We start from the raw sequence: 22,654 nt of genomic DNA on the forward strand, positions 1-22,654 counted from the left end.
CATGAGTTGTATTCAACAAAGATTAGATGGATCTTAAAATCAGTATGCCAGTCCTTCCTTCAAATACTGGGGCTACATCTTTAGTAAGGTGAACTGCCAAGCGGCCGCCGGCTCCCCCTCGGTATGAGAATATATATATACACCATGCTTTTTCTCGAATCACCTGGTGAATTTTAAGTGCGACTATAGTGCTCTAAAACCGCAATCTCAACTGGTGGATCCAAGTATTATTAAGGCTGTGCAAACCACAGTGGTTTTTTTAAAGTGCCATAAGAAAATGGCAAAATGGAGAAAGGAAAATAAAACAACTCTTTCGTTAGAAGCGGTTGGGCATAACGGGTCTATTCCCTACCGCACTAGAGCATTTTCTCCCCCATAGAAGCCCTACCTCACCAATCCTTCAGGAGACTACACTCCTTGGAAAGCCACACTCTTCCTGAAGCCTGGCTGGTACTTGCATCTGACTGGCGATATCTGTGGCTTTTGGCTGATGGGCTCTCCCCCTTATCAGTCTTTTTCTGTCATATCGACTGGTCGGCCCCCACAGGTTTCTCCTGGAAAATCTGTCGTTGCTCCTTAACGGCGGTCCTCTAGTCCTCCGTCAGTACCGTCCACAGTTCCTTTTCCTCCGAGACACCAAACACTATCTCTCTAGATATTGACGGTTTTACATCAATGTCTGGTTCAGCTCCTCCTGGTGACCAAACCTCTACCCAAATGAGACGCCAGATCTAAAGTGACCATTACAACATGCAACGTTTTTCATAAAAGAATGTGAGCGAGTTCTTGGGTCTTTAGAGGGGGTGTACCATGGTGGAATACCTGTTAAAGTCTTGTCTCTGTGACAATTACTTATCCTGTTTTCATATCTATGGGCCCCATTATTGATATGGATTCATTTTTGCTTAGCAGAACCTCCCCTACAAATGTGTAGGCAGGGATAATTTGTGCATGCTTGTACTGTGTTTTGTACCCCGGAATGGGTGTTCTTAAATGTACCTCAACAAGAAAACCAGGAACTTGTGCTATTATATGCGAGCAGTTGCCAAAGTGAAGTGAGTAAGGTTGTTCTATCCATTTATTTTACTGAATTGCTTTTACCGGACCATCCAGATTGTGGTCCAAAGTTGGCTTCATCTCTTTAATAGAACCCATAAATGTGAAGGTCAATCCGAAGATAAGGCTGCTCAGATACACCTGTACTCACTAAAACCTGAGGAGGAGAAAGGAATCTACCCTGTAGTAGCAGATGTGATTAAGCAAGGCATTTTAATACCTATTGTTTGTAGATATACTTGCCCGATTCTCCCTATAAGAATGGCAGGTAAAGTTGTGCGCAGGTTTGCACAGGGCCAATAATAATCTGGGTATCTCAAGCTTCCTTGTGTTCCTCAACCCGGTCATCATCCTTTCTTGAAACTCTGTAAACGTGCAATGGTTTACAGTGGTTGATCTTTGTTCTGCTTTCTTCTCCATACCCATTCATGAACAGAGTCAGTATCCTCATTTACATTCCGAAAGTCTCAGATTTTGTGAACTCCCACAAGGATTTATGGTATTTCTCTCAATCTCTAATGAGGCAAATATCTGGATATGTTGGTTTTCCCCAAGGATGCTACTTTAATCCAATATGTAAATGATTTTCTTTTGGCATCTGTTACTCTAGGTCATTGCAAGGACTCAGTCTACCGCCTCACTGAATTGACTAATAAAAAGGCGCAAGGCTTCACATGAGAAATTGAATTTATGCTTTCCAGAAGTTAGATACCATGGTCATAAAATCTCTGCTAGCAAGTGCCACCTCTCCCCCGAAAGAGTTGAAGCCATTCGCAAGTTGCCTCTCCCTGCGACTGTCTCCCAGATACACACTTTTCTGGGAATGGCTAGTGATTGTAAACAATAGATCCTAAGATACACTGAGATGGGAAAGCATTTGCCAGATTAAGTCCAAAAAGATACTCCTGAATCCTTGCACTGGTCGATTGAAGTCAACAATGCATTTGTGAAAATTACACAAGCACTGACTTCCACACCTGTTCTAGGACTCCCTGAATGTGTCAATCCCTTTAGTTTGTATTGTTATGAATGCCGTAAGGGATTTGCATTTGGGGTGTTCATGGAAATCAGAAAAAACATGGCGCATTTTTCTTGTATTGTGGACTCAGCCGCTGCTGTGTTCCCACTAGGTTTACAGCCTGTGGTGGATGCCACAAATCTAATTGAGACAACGAAAATATTGTTGCGTTCCCCTTTCATTGCAGTTTCAGTTTTTATAGTCTTTATTTCGAAGTTTTCCTTCATAAAAGACATAACATACATAAAAATTCACAGAAAAAAACAAGAGAATAATATTAGTCAAAAGCATAAATTTAAAAAGAATAAACCTTAATATAAGCAAATAACCACTTAAAACATTATTTCCTTTAGCAGTTATCAACAAGAAACCATACCAACAATATCTGGAACAGTTTCCATTATACACAATGTTAGAACCAACGAATATAACAGGCAATATGTCCCAGAACATAATCAGTCAATTTCAGTTTCAAAATAATCTAGATAAATTAATAATGGACGCTATTTGCTAGCTTCTTTAATATACCTTGCACGGATTACCCAAGCCCATCCAAGAAATTTTGCCAAACCAATAGACACCCACTCAGCTGTATTAGTTCTTAGAATGTGTATTGCTTCTTTACACACCCGTGTTTTTGTTCGTTGACAGACTGGTTTGAGCCACTTCAGGCGGGGTGCGCGATAGGCATGACATTCGAATAAGAAATGGCTCTCAGTTTCGTTAACTTCTAAACAAAAGGGGCAATACATTTTCAGACTATTCTGCCATTTGTTAGTAAATTCCCTAATTGGTAAGGTGCCTACTCTGAATTGATGATAGAGTTTTCTATCTAGGCCTTTGGTGATGTTATCCCAATACGTCTCAAGTTGGGGAATTACTTTATAAAGCAAGAAGGAACTGGTAAGTGAAGAACCAGCTGAAAGTAAAATCATATCTTTTTTAACAACTGACCAGAACAACTGTTTAAACTCATTCTTTGAGGGAAAGGTTTGATTACCTGGATCTGACCAATGTAATGGTAGACCCATCTTAAGGAGGGTTGCTTTGATACTTTTGAACCAGGGTATATATCCCTTTCATTGCTGTTGTGCTTCATTCTGTGTTAGTGATTCCTGCTCACTACAAAGACCCAACAGCTCTCTACAGCCCTGGTATGAAATACTGTTGCGGTCTGCTTTCCATATCACCCTCGTCCTGTGTACCGCTTTGATCCCTGCCTTTTTAATGCCTATGAGTAAGAATAGGGAATGACTGCATCTTCATTACTGCCCCATTACCAAACCTGTATTGATCTGACTGATGTCCCAAATAGTGACGATGAATTAACGTATTTGATTGATGGATCATGTCTCACAAATGATGATGGTGTCCTAGTTGATGGTTATGTTGTATGCACTGTGCAACAAACGGTGGAAAATTGCAATCTGCCAACTGTGAAATCGGCTCAAGTTTCAGAGCTTCTCACTCTCACCAAAGCCTGCATTCTAAGTCAAAGTATAAACAACTCAAAGTACACGTTTGGAGTGACACGTGACTGTGGGCTCCTATGGATGCAAATGGGTTTCTTAACCTCGCCTGGAACTGCTAAGTCTTTTTGGTGATTTACAGTTACCAGAGAGGGGGCAGTAGTAAATGGCATACTCATGATAATGCCTAAAATGGCAATACCTATTGCTGAATTAGCCATTAGACATGTTCCACGGTCTAAGACTGCTGAAGTTGCTTTCTATGTTATGAGAACTGATTTCTTTCCTGTATCCACGTTAAAAGACTTGTTCTAATTGCAGGCGCAAGCCTCTGAAAAAGAAAAACAGTCTTGGACCAAGCAGAAATGTAGAAGAGACCCAGAGGGGGTATGGAGAGACAGCACTGGAGTGTGATGTAATTCCGTTGAGCAAAACAGTCTTCAAAGTCAGGAGAAGCAGCAAGCAATTATGCATTTGTTCGAAGGGCATACACTTGGGAAACTTCAAGACCAAGTTAAGGTCCCACTGTGACATCACAAACGGCTTTGAAGGGATCCTCCATGACAAATCTTTAACATAAGTAATCGTAATTGGAGATTTAAACAAGGACAGTTGGTCGGCTAAATGCTGAAAGTACTAGCAAATAACCTTTAAAAGTGCCTCCTGTAAAACCTTGCTGTGCTAATGATAAAACAAACACAAGGATGGCCAGCTACCTTGCCTGTAAGAGGTCAGTCTTATGAGGGCCAAAACAAGCCACACATGTGTCCTTGTGCCCGGCAACAACAACCTCCTCTAACTCAGATGGCAGGTCATACACAGTCAGTTGCTACTGGTCAAACTCCACGCATGTATGTGTAGATTTTGCAGATTTGGGTGGGGAACCCTGTCCTGTTGGTGCAATATAAGATCCTCCCAAATTGGCTGCCTAGCCAGAGGAAAGATGCTAAAGCCCAGTAGTTCCACATTCTCCTGGTCCCATCCAGATCCATTAGGATGGCTTGAGCCTGGTCCTTTTTGGTCTTTTTCTGAATCTGAGGCAGGGGCAGGAAGCCATACAGGAGGTCCATGTTATATTCCAGCCAGAACGCATCTCAAAACAAGTGTCCTTGAAAAAACTCCAAAGCGAAAAACCTTTGACTTTTTGTGTTCTCAACAGTGGTGAGAAAATCTAGAAATCAAGGCAGGGTTCTCACCACTGTTGGAAAAGGCCCTGTGGAAACCTTGGAATGTAGAAGCCACTAGTGAGCTACTAGGTACCACAACTCGACTCATCCACTCTGACTTTCAAGGACTCTGTCAGGTGGGTCACGACTAGGGAAAAGCCCTGGTACTCCAACCAACTCCCGAAGGGCACAAGACCCAACTCCGTTTTGGTTGCTGCGATACCACATGGCAGTGGTTGTGTCCTTGAGACTCTGCAACAGCCTCACTCCGACAGATGGTTATAGAGTTTTCAGAGTTAGACAAATGGCTCTCCGCTCCAATAAACTGATTTGGAGCCATGTGTCTGTTGAAAAGCAAAGTTGCCTGACCTCCACCTTCCCCAGATGACCTTCCCAACCAGGCAGAGTCAAGTACATCATCACCATAAGTTCGATGTGGGGATAGGAGAAGAACGTATCACTGACTAGTTTCGTTTGAGCAGCCATGCAATGCAGATTATGAGCAGTCTCTTCTGACATCTGTATGACAGCCAACAGATTTCCTTGATTCAAATACTATTGCAGAGCATGCACGTGCCACCAGACATAGCTGACAAGGAGGATGCAATAAGTTTGAGTGTCAGAAAGTCTCAGAGCCTCTCTCCAAAGGTTAGGCTGAAACATCAAGATCATAACGTGAGGGTCCTAGACTCATATCAGTGGAGGGATAGACATGAGACCATTTACCAATAACTAACCTTGTTATGGCCAATAAGGGCATTAAGTTGTCTTTCACCATATGGGGCAGATGCCTATTTAAGGGTATGCCCATGTATTTACTTTCTTTGGGACCTGCCTCATGTTAGCACGTTCTATGCTGGCACATGTTGCGAAAATGGACATCTCATCACATCACATTTCCCCCAGCTGAGACTACATCCAGAAAAATCTAAAAGATATTTGTGCAGGAAGAGGTGTTAGTGATTTTGTCATTGTCACAAATATGTTGTCCGCATTTAATAGGAATTTTTATCAGCCCACTCTTGATGGAACTCCCTAAATCTGTGGGGATACTCTATTGGCAATAGTTAACGGTTCTAGGGCCAGGAGGAAAAGCAGCAGTGTCTGGAAGCAGCCTTGGCAGGTGCCCGTTTTTATCCAAATTGTGCAGAATAGATGTCCCCACAAACTAATTTGTGCAGTCATCTCTCTGTATAATCATTTGACTTTGACAATAAATTTCCTGACCAAGGCCAAATCTATCCATCACCTCAAACAGATATTAACATGCAACCGTCTCAAAGGCCCTTTGCACATCCAAGGATATTGTCACAGTCATTTATTTTCCAGTTTCCCAGAGATTGTCTAGGGTTTGCATGTGGTTCTTGGGAAACGACTAGATAGAGAGCCCACTTGGAAAGCATGATTCAAAGAGGGAGTCACTTAGCATAGTCTACTGAGTAGCACTTTCTTCAGTATCTCAATGTCAACATTTAAAAAAAGGTTATAGGCCTATAGCTCCTACATTTCAGTAACTCCTCCCCTTCTTTAGGAAGAACTGTGAGAACAGTCTTGTTAGGAATGGGGCCTATTGCTTGCAATGCTTTTGCTTCTTTGAAGGCCTGATATAAGTTTTGAGATACTAGGGCTTAGATGCAATGCAAAATTCTCCAGGGAAACCATTCTCTCTAGGCAAGTCACATGTCGGTAGTCCTGATGTGGATTAACTAATCTCCTTTGGGTAGATCTCTCTGATGAGCAGATTTCTTCCTTCATCTGATATTCTTTCAGTTTGAAAATCTTCCTCACAACTTGAGTCGTTTAGTGAATCATGAAAAATACAAAAGCCTCAGATGCACCTGGTGGATAGGGGGGGGGGGGGGGTTGTGTCATATTGCTGGGATGAATAATTGTTCCTTTCTCTGTTGGAGTTGGAAGGCTAGAATCCATTACTTCTTTTCATCCCGCTCATAATGGCGCCATTTGAGCTGCACAAGGGCTTTCGCCACAGCGGAGATGTAAAATGTATTATAAACACATTTTGATGCCTCAAAACGGCGTCTAGTGTGTAGTGTACTTCATTTATTATATTCATCCATGTCTGATTGTAACTACTCTTCCAGGTACTGCCTCTCAGTTACACGTACCTTTCTGCCTAAATCACCTTTTGGGAAGAAACTGATTGCTTTATTCTGGTTAGGATAGCCATACATGAGCTTTTGGTACCTGATTCTCTTCTGGCAAGTGGTATTTGGATGCCTGCATTCTCCAGAGACAAGATGGAGGGTGGTCTAGTCCAGGTGGGCATGTCCAAGTACTATAGGCCAAAGATCTGATAAACCTCCAAACAAAATTCTTGGTTGGTTGAAAATGGAAGTGTCGTAGAATGTGGTTCACCATAACAAAGCTTTTATGCAACGGTGAAAGGAGTGTATAATCTTTATACGTGGGGCGATTGATATGCCATATTTCCACCAGTCCCTTATCTCTTATAATATCCTGTATTTGTGCTGTGTCTGCAGCTTTACATTTGATAGTTCGGTCAATTCTGTCAATAAATGGCCCAGGTGCTAGCTTCCAATCTCCGTCCTAATTCGATGAACAGCCTGCTCTGCTGATTCCGGAGGTTATCTTACAGTCACTCGGTGTGTACACAGGGCCTATGATGAGAGATTGGTCACCTATCCTTGGTTTCACAAAACAGTCTGACATCAGTGTCTCTCCATGTTTTTACGCCCCTGTGGGGGCGGGACATATGTATCAGGATTCCTACACCACCTTTTCTGGAAGGGTTAGAGGGTTTTTGGGAACCTATTGTAGCGTCTGCCTCAAGGTGCATATGACAACTGTCCACTACCCTCCTGACCCACCCGTTTTCAAATTGTCATCTTCAGCCGGTGGCATGTGGGTCTCCTGAAAAAGAGGTATATCTACTCTGTGGTGACTGGTAGTTCAGAATTTTCGTTCTCTTAACAAAATTATTAAGTCCACATTCAGTGACAAAACGCACAGAGGCAGAGTCTACATTATCCCTAGTGACATATGGCATAAATTAAGATACAATAAATTATGACAATGCCAATAGTATGTAGATAACCTAGACAGTACAAGAGGGTGGGGATGAAGGTCAAGAGGAAAGTTTTGTGAACTTGTCAAAGGCTAGTTTAAGTCTGTCTCGTGTATAGATTAAATGTGGTTTTCACACAAACAATACGGATGTCAAACATTTGGCCAGGGGGATTTCGAACCACGCACCACCATGGGCAAAATACAGTCTGGGTATGAAATCCACATCTATCAGTCCATGGAACCTCACAATTCCGCATATTAAAGCCAGCATTGTTAAATCCACTGAAGGTTATTTTAAGGAAAATATGGGGTCGGATCAGTATCCCCAGACTATCTGGGAAGCCTACAAGGCAGTATTAAAGGGGCGGGAACTCTCTCTCATGGTGGGGTAAAGGAAAGAGAAGAAGGCTAAACTAGATACATTGGAGCGAGACATACTGGCTTCGAAGCAGTCCCCCATCTCCTTGGCAGAAGAGAGCACCAAACACACAGATGTGAAGCGCCAAGAGTACAGAAATCTAGCAACGGAAACAGTAAGAGGCAGACTTCGGGCGATGCAGCATAGAGTCTACAAACTCGGAGACAGACCAGGTAAATTACTCGCCTGGCTGGATAAACGGGAAAAGGCAGATAGATGGGTAATGACCATACGGGGAGCGGAGGGGGAATGGCTGCGCGACCCTGAGGAAATTGCAGAGGCCTTTGCGGCCCACTACATGCATCTCTACGGAGGCGTCGGGCATGGCATGGGAATCCAGAAAGTTATTAGTAGATATCCCGAATCAGACCCTGTCAAAAGAGGACAGGCATCTCACGAAGGAGGAAATAGTCGCGGCTATAAACAGCATACGGTCTGGTAAGGCCATGGGGCCAAATGGTATCCCAATTGAGCTCCTCAAGTGAACCGCGTCCTAGGTGGCGCCTCACCTCCTTATTCAGACCCTGTCAAAAGAGGACAGGCAACTCATGAAGGAGGAAATAGTTGCGGCTATAAACAGCATACGGTCTGGTAAGGCCATGGGGCCAAATGGTATCCCAATTGAGCTCCTCAAGTTAATTGCGTCCTAGGTGGCGCCTCACCTCCTTAATATGTATGAAGAGAGTAGGCAGGTGGGCTTACTTCCCAGAGATCAGAGACTAGCATCAATTGTGGGAATACATAAGAAGGGCAAGCTAACGGAGTAGTGTTCCTTTCTACAGGCCCATTTCCCTCCTCAATGCAGAGGTTAAAATTCTGGTTAGGGTCCTAGCTCGGCAACTGATCCCAATGGTGGTCAAACTGGTGCATCTGGACCAGCCCGGATTAATGCTGGAACACAGTACTGCTCTCTACCGGAGGCGGTTGAATGGTGTGTTGGGCCAGAGGGACTGCATTCAAGAAAATGCAGCAATACTGTCATTAGACACTTGCATGGTCTTTAACACTGTCAAATGGCCATACATGTCTGCAGTCCTAGAGCGCATGGGACTAGGGAAAACATTTAACACATGGATTCAATTACTATATACTGAACCGTAGGCCCAAGAGGTAGTAAACAGGAGAACAACAAAAAATGTTACCTTAAATCGGGGAACAAGACAGGGCTGTCCGCTATCTCCACTCCTGTTTGCTCAGATACTGGTGAACCTTTAGCAAGTTGGATATGGGACGATCCAATAATCCTTGGGCTGAGATGGGCAGCGGAGTGCGAAGACAGAATCTTGCTCTATGCAGAGGACATACTGCTGTATGTTGCATAGCCACGATCCTCCAGCAAGGGAAGGTGGTTCTGTTGGGCAAGACAACTGATTTGTACACAGTAATCAAAACTCCAGAGGCATTTGTACACAACACACCAAAAGAACAGAAATAAACACGGCTCTTAGTATTTTTACTTTACATGTTTAAGAATGGATGTCAAGTGACAAATTACACAAACAAAAACTGTACAACACTCAACTTTGTCATGAGGGACTTTAAGTGATAAGTGACTGTAGTGCTATACATGATGTGACAATGAAGACATATGAATACAAACAAATGGGGGGGGTTCTTTGATAGTCAGGTTGTACAGTTTATGCTTGTGTAATTTGTCACTTGACAGCCATGCTTAAACATGTAAAGTAAAAATACTAATCACTGCTGATTAAGAGCTGTGTTTGTTTCTGCTCTTGTGGTGTGTTGTGTACAAATGCCTCTGGAGTATTGATTACTGTGTACAAATCAGTTCTCTTACTCAACAGTACCACCTTCCTTGCTGTATAACTTACCCAGGTTCTGAGGGACACAGGGTCACCCCATTAATTCTAATAGCCACGATCCTCCATCAGCAGGATATTTCAGATTTGTTCCAATTTTGGACGATACTCTGGCTATACTATTAACTGGTCCAAGTCTGTGGTGTTTCCCTTACAGGGGCCTGCTCCTGCCCTGTCAACTGGCTATGAAGCAAAAACTGTGACAGAGGGATTTATATATTTAGGTATTTATGTCATGGAACTTTTTCATGAATGCAATTTTGTCGCTCTGCTAGTCAGTTTACAGGGAGATGTGCACCACTGCCGTGCCTTGCCGCTCTCCCTGTTGGGAAGAGCAGCATTATTTAAAATGATGGCAATGCCACGGTTTCTCTATGCTCTACAGAATATGCCCTATGAAATTCCCAAAGCTTACTTCAGATCAATAGACGGAGAGGTTAGAAACCTACTATGGGATGGGAAACCACCCCGTATAGCAGCCCACAAACTTACCAGAGGCTGGTATGACAGTAGAATCGCCTTACCCAATATTCGTGCATACTATTGGGCAGCCAGATTAGTGGTCATAAATAAATGGGCACATTGCGCACAGGGTGACCCGTCGTGTCGTATCGATGAGTGGTTGATGGGAGCTGGGGGGTACAGCAAAGCACTACACACCAACCCAAAAGAGCAGAAACTCAGGGGGCCAACGGTCAAGGCGGTCACCATTTGGCACAGAGTTACAAAACATCTCGGGTGGGTGAACAGAGCGACGCTTGCCACACCCCTCTGGTGGGCAGAGGGCCTGTGAAAGCTGGGCCACTACCAGGGCTTCAACAAATGGGACACCATCAGCATCTCAAGGGTGAATGATCTGTGGGCAAGGGGGAAAATAATCCCATTTGCGAAACTACAGAAAGAGTATGAGTTAACTGAGAAAGAAATCTTTAGATATTCACAAATACAACATGCCCTCAGGGGTGCGGTCCTGGTGGCCGAAGGCATACCGGAGGCCTCACCATTGGAAGAGAGGCTCCTGTCCAAATATATGCACTGCAAGTCCATATCCCTGACCTACAAAAAAAATATTAACAAGCTACCTGACCAGCATCTTAGTCTTCGCGAGCACTGGCAGGCTGATATCGGGAACCTAGAGAAGAAGGACTGGCGGGAGTCACTGGTGTCCCCTCGTGAAGTCGCAATATCATCAAGACTCCACAGATCATACATTGTATGCACCACGCTGTTAAAATGGGCAAGAATGTAGAGGCAGGGAGCAGAAAGTTAAGTGGGAGTACTGGCACCTTTTACCATATTATTTGGGAATGTTTGATGATCAAACTATACTGGGAAGCAATAATCACATGTATGAAAGACACTAGTAGTGAGGTTATTCGATTGTCCCCTGAACTGTGCCTGTTGAATATATGGGAAGCAACCAACCTGAATTGAGCTGAGCAGCTCTGGACCACTATGGGTCTCATGATCAGAAAACGTAAATATTGCTCGGAGGTGGGGAGCAGAGAAGTCACCAACTTTTGTTGAATGGGAGAGGGACATAAGACTGGTGCATGATTGCATAAGTGGAGGTTTACAAAAACAGAGGATGCCCCCGGAAATTAGACCGGGTTTGGGGGAAGTGGAAGACACACAGAAGAAATATATCCAACCACCCCCCTTGCCTGTGGTAATAATATAGGTGGGGCGGGCAACACTATGGAGGTCTGCAATGAGGAAATGTGATGTGGTCTTAACGTCGGAGTCTACAAGGGGTCCTAGTAGCTGTAATAAATTGCTATGTCTTAATTGGTGTTGGTCAAGTATTGCTGCTGTACTGTTTGTTTGTATAATCAATAAAAAGATGTTTTAAAAAATTGTTAATCACAAGTGTCTGTAATGTGCCAGTCATGGTGCCCACCCCTACACCCAGTAACTGAGTGCTTACTCGGTTAATCTGCGTTAGTAATCTGTGGGTACAATCCCTTCTCATGGGTACCAGGAGGTCCCAATCATATCAAAAGAAAACATTTTGAGACTGCCACTGAGGCAGGTTCGATATTCATTGTACAATGGACATTTTATAAAAAGTACCAATAGTCTATAAAGGAAAATTTCATCTTTACTGTTCTGGCGTTTAGGAGGGGGACCATAAGTCTATCACTCTCCTGGGTCAGGACATTCAACACTTACTAGAGTCCCACCATAACCAAACGTCTATGATGACAGGGGAAAATTCGGTCCTTGATGTGGTGCTTGTGATTTATTTGTGTGAGACTGAGGCCTGTGTGCTTGTCCTGCTGATTTCTCTCTGCTTTTCTGAACTAGACTGATCTCTATCATCTAACCCATATTGTCCAAAAATGTTGCCAAGTTTTCAGGATAGTCCAATTTAAATGTGCACCTTTGGATCGTTACGATCAGTGTTGCTGGGTCTAATGGGCCAAACTGGACTCCATCTTATCTCATTCTGGGAGTAGTGCAATTCATTTATTTCTGTTTAATTGCCATGCCATGGGAGAAATCAGCCGAGATGTTGACCACAAAACCCTCTTACAAGAATGGGACACCATTCTGTCTTGCTGCTTGGTCAATGAGTTTGGTGTGCTTCAAAAGACATGCAGTAATAGCCCTGGGACAAACGTGTAGGCAAAGAACAAGTGGCAGCTGACAAAATAGTGCTTTGAGATAGGGAACTTTGTTGCAAGTGCAAGAGGTGTGACACTGGACGCTGGGGATCACAGTTCGATCCCTGGCTCCGGCGGCAGGGGTCTGCCCAGCACCATGCAATCATGGGCAATAGCTCGCTTAATCTTCCCAACGCCCCCCAGCACCGAAATACACCTTCGGGGGTAATTTGTGCGCTAAACAATTACTGGATTTGTATTTGCTTAGACTATAACTGCTCGGTATTAAGAACATGGTACGAAGCAACGGCCATTCTGAACAGGTGTTAGTTTTTAGTACAGGTTCATAGGTGGGTCCAGAATCACAAACATTGTCAGACAAATCCCTGCTCTCACCCCATCAATATACTTGATCATCATGCACATCCAGGCCTACATGCCAGGACTCATTCGCGGAGGAAGTTGTGTCCGGTCTCCGACTGTATTTGTATTATGCCCACCGTACTGCAAATATAGTTCCGGAGACTCTTGTGTGTTTGACTCAGTATTAAAAATTTTCATTACAAGGGTAGAGGATGTGAATAGTGACTAAGAGAGGGGGAAGAGAACCACTTTTGACAATCTCATGTTTTATTCTTTCAGACGCATGTCGCCACAAGGTGTGTAATTAATATGTAGGGAAAATACCTGGGCAGCATTCAACTGTGTGCATTCAGGATGTCTGGATTTTGTTGTGAGTGTAATGTACCCTGGTACGTAGCTCTCCAAATCCTTGCATTCCCTCCCAAGCATGGTGCTGCTCTGCTGCTTCTCAGTCATCAGTACATAGGTCGACTTCCGGAGAGCTCTTCCGCTTCAAGCCGCTTTCCATGAGGTCTCCTTCTAAGATGAATCTCTGCGGCCCACTGGGTGCCCCGTTAAGCATGGGCCCTGCCTGTGACTGCACTCGCCAAGTCTCCTGCTCTCCCACACTAAGAGCACGTGCTGCTCATATCAGGCTCCCGAAGTGTCTCTGCACTGCAGGTCACAGAGTAGTGGGCTGGCCAATGCCAAAGTGGGGGCCAGGCATAGAGTTTGTGTGCACCACAGCAGGAGATAATTAATCAGCAGTTGCCTCTGTCCCTAAATGGTTATGCAGCTCTTCCCCCACTTCTCAACCTGTTCCTCTATTGTAGGAATTCAGGTTGTGGCCATATTGGATCTTGCAAGTCCCTGCCAAGGGAACTTTCTGAGTTGGTATGTACCCTGCTAAGCAGGGGTCAAAAGACCCAGGGAGCGTGGCATGACTACTCTGCTGAAAGCACTCTAAAGCTGAATCTGTCTTTTCACTAAATGGGCCATCAAAAGTCATTGAATGAAAGAGGATTATACATCACGGGAAAACCATGTGAAGCGCATCCATTTGCATCAGCAAAGCACAGAACTGGTGCCAACAGCAATCGGCAGTGGCCGTGTCCCTGTCCATCACAAACTGTTGCAGGAAAAGAGCCCATAAGGTTTCCTGGAACCGACAGCAAGATCCATTGGCCATGTCCCACAGGGCATACATGTAGCGAACCAATAGTCAGACCGCCTTACTCGACCATAATTACCAGACCAGAGGAGGAAAACGTTCACTTTCCAAAAGCCTCAAATCCTCTTGGACCCCTTTTTGAAGGAGTCGTGAGGAATGGATTGGGATTCACCTTATACATTGAAGCCTGACCCACAAGGCTCTCTGCAGTAAGAAGCTCAGTAATAAAATCAGGATCGCCAGTAGCTGTTCTGTTACGCATGGCCCACTACCTTTTCACCATTGGGCAAGCACAAGGCCTTGACAAAGTGGCCATCCTGGTATTGTAAAAGCCTCATTAACACCATGCGCACTAGCGGAATTCCGCTCGCACGCTGGCATTTGCGAAAACGCACTTTACATGACGAGCTGGGCTCGTCATCAGCGTGCGAGGAGGCTACGCCATGACGAGCCCAGCTCGTCATCAGCATGGAAGGGGTTAAAAGGGAGGAAAAGTGCAGAGGTGGCTGGTCGAGGCTGTAAAATTTCTGAAGGACGTGTGTTTTGGTCTCGAGGGAGGGCTGCTGTAAATGAAGGACCTCAGCAGCCTGCAGGACCACCACTACACCGAAGGCACTCCCTCCACTAGTGGCAAGAGCGGCTAGTCAAATCCTGCCTAAGTATGAAGTGTAAGGCACACTGGCCTCTTGAAAATCCATTCAAAATGTATGATGTGTTTAATGAGTGGGGAGAGATCCAAGCGAATGAAGGACTGTGTATGGGCAATTGTTGGTGTTTTAACGAGGGTGTGGAAAGGTGAAGAGGAGGAAAAAGATGTCTGTCTTAAAGAATGTTCTTGGTAAGACTGCAGCAGAAATCTCGCCTTCATGTCATCTATTTAAAAACGCTTCTGAGAATAGAATGTGCACTAATCAAAAATAGTATGCAGCAAGATTTCCTTAAACAATGACAATTCAGGGATATTTCCATATTTTGTAAATATGGCTATCTCACTCTTTCATATTTCAGTGAAATATAGTAATGCTGTTATATATATATATATATATATATCTATATATATATAAAAATATATACCTCTCTAAAGCAGTAACAGTTCCTAACATCTTTGCAAAAACGTTAATTAATGCAAAAAGTAAATGCAGTAAGAAATAAACATATGTCTGAAAGTATAAACGATATACCATGACAATGGACAGTATTTTACCTTTGTTTTTCCAGTTTCTCAAGTTCTTCTCGCTGCTGTCGTTCAAACTCAAGTCTAGCAACATAAAAGAAAACAAAAATAGAACAGTAGTCCATTATTTATCTGCAAGAGTGAGGCAAAAAGGAGTCCAAAGGAAGTTTGAGGGCACAAAAAAAGACATTAGGCAAATATCATGAACAATTTGGGTTAAGGTGAGTTTGCAGAGTTAGATTTGCTTTTTAACAATTGACAAAATTCCCCTGGCACTTCACACTTGGATTAACAAAGCAGATTACCCATTAGAAGTGTCTCTGCAAGTCTCGGCAATGAATACATATAGACATTCAGTTTCTCTATCTTAGTCAGACTGTTTTTTTTTACAGGGAGAAGACTGCCGCAGGAGGTAGAGATAAAGTATTGTGATCAAATATGAAAAAGGACGTAATTGGAAAAATTAAAAAAACAAGCAGAGCACATGAGTTCAAAGGCACGGCAAAATTCAGCATTTTCATAACTTGCACAACCTTCCCATTGGTGCACCCAGGTTTTATGCACGATCAGACACTGAGATGTCCGGGTAAGAAACGGCACGTACATAGGGGCAATGAGTGTTTGAAAAGTAACGATATAAAAAATAGACAATGAACAAACACTAAGGATTTTTATCATTGCAACAATATCTTCCTGACAGAAAGAGCCAAATTTAAATAGAAAATCGTCCTTTTAGAAGAGTACCAAAAAAGTCTATGCTGGGCTGCAGAGGTTCGCCAATTTCGTACTCTTTTACAAAATCTTTATTTTCCAGTCAAACTCTTAACTCGCATGGAAACGCGAACCCCACGCCAGGTTTATTTTCTGCCATGGAAAATCCGACTGGAAATGTATCTTTTCCCCCTCTCCGCACCCGTTCCTTCTCCAAAGGGAAAATAAATCTATCTGTGGAGCAAATTCTTCCCCCCACAACACTACAAAATGTGGGACTGAGACATTCCTTTTACTACCCTGGAAAACTTGCTCCAACGTGTTATTCTTTATTAACTAGTGTTTCTAGGGAAGAAAACCACCTGAAAAAGTTTGGTAAATCCTACAAATGTTTTACTTTGCATGCATTTCCAAAACGTTTTACCTGGGTGACACCCGTCCTTTCAACTGCATCTCTTTTTCACACTTTTGTTCTAAATTAAATGGGAAAAGTGAAAGTTGGTAGGCGTTTCCACTTGGTTTCCGCACACGGAAAGGCTGATTTTGTGAATTATGGATTTTCCCATTAAGAAAAAGTGGTGTGCTTCATTATTGGTCCTGTGAGGAAACGGTGTATTATAAGGGGTGGTTATGCAACCTCACCTTGTAATATACTTATCAGCCCCTTTAGGACTTGTTGGTTTCGTCTGTCAAACCTTTTAGCTCAACTCTGGGTAGCTGTGGCACTGAGCAGCAAGGATTACACAGTGGAACAAGTGTAAAGAATTTAAACAACATCAAAACAACTGAAAAAGAAATCAACACAAGGCTCAAGAAATTCAACATTAATTTATAAAAATAGACTATTTTTCTAACAAAACGAAGAAGATCTACTGGAGAGTTCCAGAGATATTGATTTTACAACTAATAATAATTAAAAGTACTTTCCCTCAACCACGAAACTACCTTGGCAAATTCAACAAATTGGACACAAAGTTTTTAAGAAAAACTTAGGTTGTGTCAATGTGGTCAGTTTGAAGTACTGGGGGGGACTAACTCCAGCAGGCAGCTAGTCAAGGCAACCACCAAGGCCCTTTGAAACAGTTACCGCCACAGGAGAAGCGGTCCTCCAGCAGTTCCAGGCACTTTAGCAACGTTGTAATGGATTCCTATGGAGTGGGCCTGATTCAAGGGATGAAGGATGCTTAAGATGCTCCTAAGGATGCTGTAGATGCGGCACGATTGACGGGGGCCTTGCGGGATTCCTCGATCCACGAAGATGAGGGGGGTCCTGGATGCAGGATCGATGTCCCACAAAGTCCTCGGTTCTGGCCAAAGTTCAGTCACCACTGGACTACAAGTAGCTCGTCATAGTCACAGGCCAATCCTTCCTGGGTCGATAACTCGCCTTCTGATGGTCCCAGCAACTCCCCAACGGCATCCAGGGCTTCACAAACTCGGGGGCAACTCCATGTGTTGGGTCACAGTCTTTGGTACTGCATGGCAGCTGTGGTAGTGGCTTTAAGACTTTGGGCTACCAACTTTCCCAAGCAGGCTTCTTCAGCTGCTGCGAACAGAAGACCACTTGGCTGGCCCTTGAAGTTCTCTTGTCTTGGCTGGGCTCTGGAGATAGCTTCTACTTTAGCAGGACACAGCAGGCAGAGTCCCGCTCTTCTCTACTCTCTTTGTAGGTCCTTTAGTACAACAGGGCAGTGCTCCTTCGGCCCTTCTTCAAAGTTGGTTGAGATCTGAGGTTTGGGGGCCAGGGGAGCCAATCTTATGCTCGGAAAATGCCCTCAGGGCTGGATGCGGTTAGTAGCCAAAAGTCTACTAGATTTCCTTCCATCTGATGACCACTTCCTGTGGCGAGTGGCATCTGGCTATCCGAAGATGCACCAATCTGCCCACTCGCAAGATGGCAGGACCCCTATCCTGGTGTTCAGACCTTCCTAGCCCACCGCCGGGGTGTGGCTACTTCAGGGCTAAACAGGTCTGGGAACAAGAGTTTGTTAACTGGTTCCCTCTCTCTGCTTCCCATGCCAGTCTGTCGGCATAAACAATGGGGCAGCCCTCCTCCCTAGTGTGACATCTGCCCTTCAAAGACGGCTTCCCCTATAAAGGCTGGCGTTTGGGGTTAACCCCTAAGTGGCTTCCCGCAGGAGGGAGGTAACACCTCACTGATCTGCAATCACTCATTGTTCTCCTTCTTGACAGTTGTTGGCACGTCTCTCCAGGAGAGCAGAAAGCAGTCTTGTGGAACAGGCTCCATGTGTGCCAGAGTAGGCACGGGAGTTTTAAAAGCCACAAAGTGGCACCTTTGTGAAAGCAGCACACTGCAACAAATTACATTAATTTCGACTTGAGATACAAGTTGGGCTTAATGCAATGAGTTGTTTAATACCTTGAAGTGTACACTTTGGTTTGCACCGATCAGGAGTTAGCACAGCTGGGGAGTAAGCGTGTAATCCTGTACTAGCTAATTTGGCCACCAAGACCTTCCAAGATAAAAACTGTGTTTTTGCATGTTTACTGTCAGGACATGTAAACGACATGTCTTGCCCGTGTCATATGTTGCACCCTCCCTTAGGACTCTGTAGGCCTGCCACAGGGGTGACTTACATAGATGTACAGGGCAAGTAGGGGATTTGCCATTTCTTTTAATCACAAAGTCAGGCTAGCAGTTTATGACTGCTCTGCCAGTCTGCAGTGGTATACTGTGGGTGGGGGGTGCTCGTTTTACTTGGAGGACTTCCAGGGTGGCACAACTAGTGCTACAAGTCCTGGGGTATTCCTCTAACTTACATGCTCTCTGTACCAGGGTACCATATATATGGCCTTACATGTAAATTAGACATTTCCAATTGGGTAAAGCCAATACAACATACACTTTAGGGTCTGATCAGCAGGCCTCAGTATACTCTGTGGCCCACATGCATCAATATCGGCTTTTGCGATTTCTAAATTGCGATAAATAGCGATTCGCAATTTAGAAATCGCAAAAGCCTATGCATGATTGTTTTTTTCATTTTTTATGCAATTCGGTAGAAATCGCTATTTTTACCGAATCGCATAAAAAATGCGATTTTCAAATTGCGAATTCGCAATTCCCATTCATTCCTATGGGCCAAAAGGCCCATAGGAATGAATGGGAATTGCGAATTCGCAATTTGAAAATCGCAAATCCTGATTGCATTTCAAGGGTGGTGAGGGGGGTTCAAATGAACCCCCCCTGCACCCATGAAATCTTGTTTTCGCATCATGTTGCACACACACATGTCCTAAGGACATGTGTGTCCGTAACATGAATGTTTAAAAAATGCTTTTGCTGCGTTTTTAACACTTTTTGCAAATTTACCGAGTGGTTCAACCACTCGGTAAATTTGACACCCTAATTGCGAATTCGCAATTTTAAAACTAATCATCCATTGCTTTTAAGAAATCACAAATTTGCGATTTCTTAAAAGCAATCGCAATTTTAGAAATCGCAAAAATGTTGTGAGATCTAAAATGGCTTGATGCATCTCAAAAAGCATTTTTGGAATCGCAAACGGCCGATTTTAAGGAATCGCACCGTTTGCGACTCCAAAAATGCTTGATGCATGTGGGTCTAAGAATCGAAAAACCAGCAGCATCAGTCAGATAAATTGGGGGTGACCATACCAAAAGAGGCATTTCCTTACAGGTCCCAAATCAAAATCATGACTTTGCCATAGCAAATAGATTTCAGCTGTTTTCAAGATCTAATCGTAGCCCAAGTTTTCTGACGATGTATCTAAGGTAATCAGACCATGCCCGACAACCTGAGTACTGGTAGAATTCCATCGTTTTGCAATGGCTGGCTTCAAGATTTGAGCACCAAGAGAAATCTAAGCCTACATTTAAATCAAAGTTCTGAATACTGCTCAAAAAGCATGTATTACAGTTTACATAATTTCTGGAATCAGGTGGATTGCCTTGCACACCTTTCCATGTGACTGTTTCAGTTAACCAGTTAACCAGTTACAAATGGTTTCAATCATATCCAGTTGCTTAATATCTACTAAGCTGCTATAGAGACAACTTCAATTGATCCAAGTCATTCCACAGAATTCTACATTGGTTTCTAATGTTGTCAATTGGTTTCAGTTATTTTTTAGGTCTTGCCTAGGCAGCACATGCACTGTCTCTTTAAGACATACTGTATCCAGAATATGGGATCTAAGTTCCGCCCATGTTCTTAATTGGCTCCCCGACTGTCTTTTGGAAATGCTTCTTTTTCTTTGGTGAATTTGTTTAGGAGTCCCTCCTTACTCCCTCCTTGTAGGAAGATGGCCTGGTATATGGTGCACACTTATTTAAGTGAAGCACCTGCACCAATCCAAACCACCCTTATGGTGATTTTAGTGGTCCTAGACAACCAAAGAAAGCTCTCTAAGTGGTACCTGTGGAGAGTAGCCTTCAGGCTAAGTCCAGAATGAGTGTTTAGCAGCTTGTTTTAAGTATATTTCTCCTACCCGGAGATATCAACATAATACTTAAAATGTAAAAAGGTAAGTAAGCACTAATACACAATCGTCTCCAGGGGGAAACAAAACCATATACTAAAGAAGTGGAATGCGAACTGCGACCTAAGTTGGGACTTGGCCCAGAAGACTCCGAAGAGGGGGGGGGGGGGCACAAGGGACCACCCGAGGTACGTACCCAGGAACCCCACTGAGGCTGTGTGCAGAGTGGAAAGACAGCCACATACTCAATGCAAGTCAATGAGAAAGTCGTGTTTGTGTTTTTTAAGAAGAAGGACCCTTCCAAGTGGACCCTGAAATAACCCAGTGGAAGTCAGAATGTTGGGGAGTAACCCCACCTGTGAATACCCCAGGCACTAGAATACCTACACCAAGGAAGCAGTGTGCATAGGTGTGAAGTGACGTCGGAAACTGCTGTAGACTACTATGGAGGACTTCAGAAAAGATGCAGCTGGCGAAGAAGATGAAGAGTCCGGTGGAATCCAAGGATGGATTCTTGAAGAGACGAACCTGCAACCAGAGGGGACACAGTCTATGCCACTCGGAAGTGACCAGGAGGCAAGGAAGACCAAGGACGGAAGATGTAGGAGTGATAGCAGTGACCTTGATGCTGCAGCTGTGGAAAAGACTGTGGAGGAACAGGAGTCGTTCACGAGCTGTCCCACATCGGAAGTCAAGAACCAGGGGGTCGGAGTCCGGAGGGAGCACCAACAAGCCTTGGCAGCATCAACTGATGAAAAAGGTGCAGGGTGGAAACAAGCAAGGTCCAAGGGAATCACCACATGCAGGAGAGTCAGAGCAGGCCTGAGCAAGCAGAGGAGCCCACTGAAGTCAAAGAAGAACCTCAAGAGGACCCACATGCCAGAGGCTCAGGAGTTACAAGAGGACCTCGAGCATCTCACCGAAGACGCAGGCCCACAGTGCAGAGGATGCAGTGAGGACGAAGATCTTGTAAGACATGCTGGAAGCTGGAGCTTTTTGCATCCCAAAGAGCTCCGAATGATGAAGCCAATAAGCTTTGGCAACAGCAAGTTGAAGTGGTGCACAGGGGTTCTGTTCAAGCGGTTCCAACAAGGGACACTGGCCTCAAATTGCCTGAAAGGACAGGTCAGGCATCGAGGGACTTGCAGAACCACCACCTGTGTTGCTAAGCCTTTCGGAGCACGAGGGACGTCAAGTGCAGCAGACTGGACAGCATTGTTGTGGTGACTGCAGATAGAGGGGAGTGTCTCCTTCACTCGAAGGGAGATTCCTTAGGGTGTCTCTGATGCCCACAGGCCTGGAGAGGAACCTGGATGAAGCACGGATGACAAAGGCGGCTTGCTGAACCAGCAGGATCAGAAGCAGCAGGAGTCTTCCTTGATCCAGTCTCGTTGCCAGGCGAAGTCCAGCGAAGTCCAAGTGATCAGACGGTCAAAGTTAAAAGTGGTTTCGGGTTACAATCTTGTTCCACAACGAATCCGAAGAGCTACCCACATGTAAGCCCTTAAGTACCCAGAGGAGCGGCTGGACAGAGGGGGCGATACTACCTTGCCCTTTCTCCAGTTTCGCAACAGAGCAGTAGCCAAGGGCTCCCTGAACTGGCTCAAACTGGAGTATGGTAGGAGGGCACCAAATGTGCCCTTCAAAGCAGTATGGTGATGCTAGCAAGCGCCCCCACCCCAGCATAATATAGTAATCCTGTCTGGGAGGTGGTCACACCTCCCTGTGGAAGAAAACCTATTGTTCTGCCTTCCCCTGCCTGAGCACAGTTCACCAGCAGGAGGGCAGAAACATGTCTGTGGTCGGCAGCAGCACTAGCTTGCTGTTAGACCCTTTTGTTGCAGTAATTCATCCATTTCACTTCTACGTCCATCGAACCCTTCTCCCTCCAATCCATTCACTAGATCGTCAGTCTCAGCATCCCTTTAACTTGCATGGTGTACTCCCACACCGCTCCTCTGACTGGCTGGTGCCATTAGGATCAAATCTGTTTATTGGTAAAGCCCAACACCTCATGACACAGCATTTCGTCTACAACCCCTCAGGTCCGGCCGTGTTCTTACTTCAATACATATGTACTGCCTACAACCCTAACATCGGAGCATGACCTAGGCTGAATTTTGTAAAAAAAAGTAATAACAAGAACACCCCCCCCCCCACCCATCCTTCCAACCTTATAAAGACTAGAAGAC

The 22,654-nt window shown here is 44.4% G+C and overlaps 1 protein-coding gene across 3 annotated transcripts in view; it reads right to left on the reverse strand.

The window, feature by feature from the left end:
- KIF16B (kinesin family member 16B) overlaps positions 1-22,654 on the reverse strand; it is a 1,618,961-nt gene that overhangs the window by 590,289 nt on the left and 1,006,018 nt on the right. For all 3 annotated transcript variants that reach the window (XR_015296683.1, XM_086927730.1, XM_086927729.1), the window contains exon 18: positions 15,319-15,372. Coding sequence is in view for 2 of the 3 variants with exons in the window: in XM_086927730.1 (XP_086783856.1) it covers positions 15,319-15,372 (54 nt within the window). In the remaining variant the exon portion in view is untranslated. The remainder of the gene's footprint in view (positions 1-15,318; positions 15,373-22,654) is intronic.

Source organism: Lissotriton vulgaris, chromosome 6, assembly GCF_964263255.1.
Source record: "Lissotriton vulgaris chromosome 6, aLisVul1.2, whole genome shotgun sequence".
In the NCBI taxonomy this organism is placed as follows: domain Eukaryota; kingdom Metazoa; phylum Chordata; class Amphibia; order Caudata; family Salamandridae; genus Lissotriton; species Lissotriton vulgaris.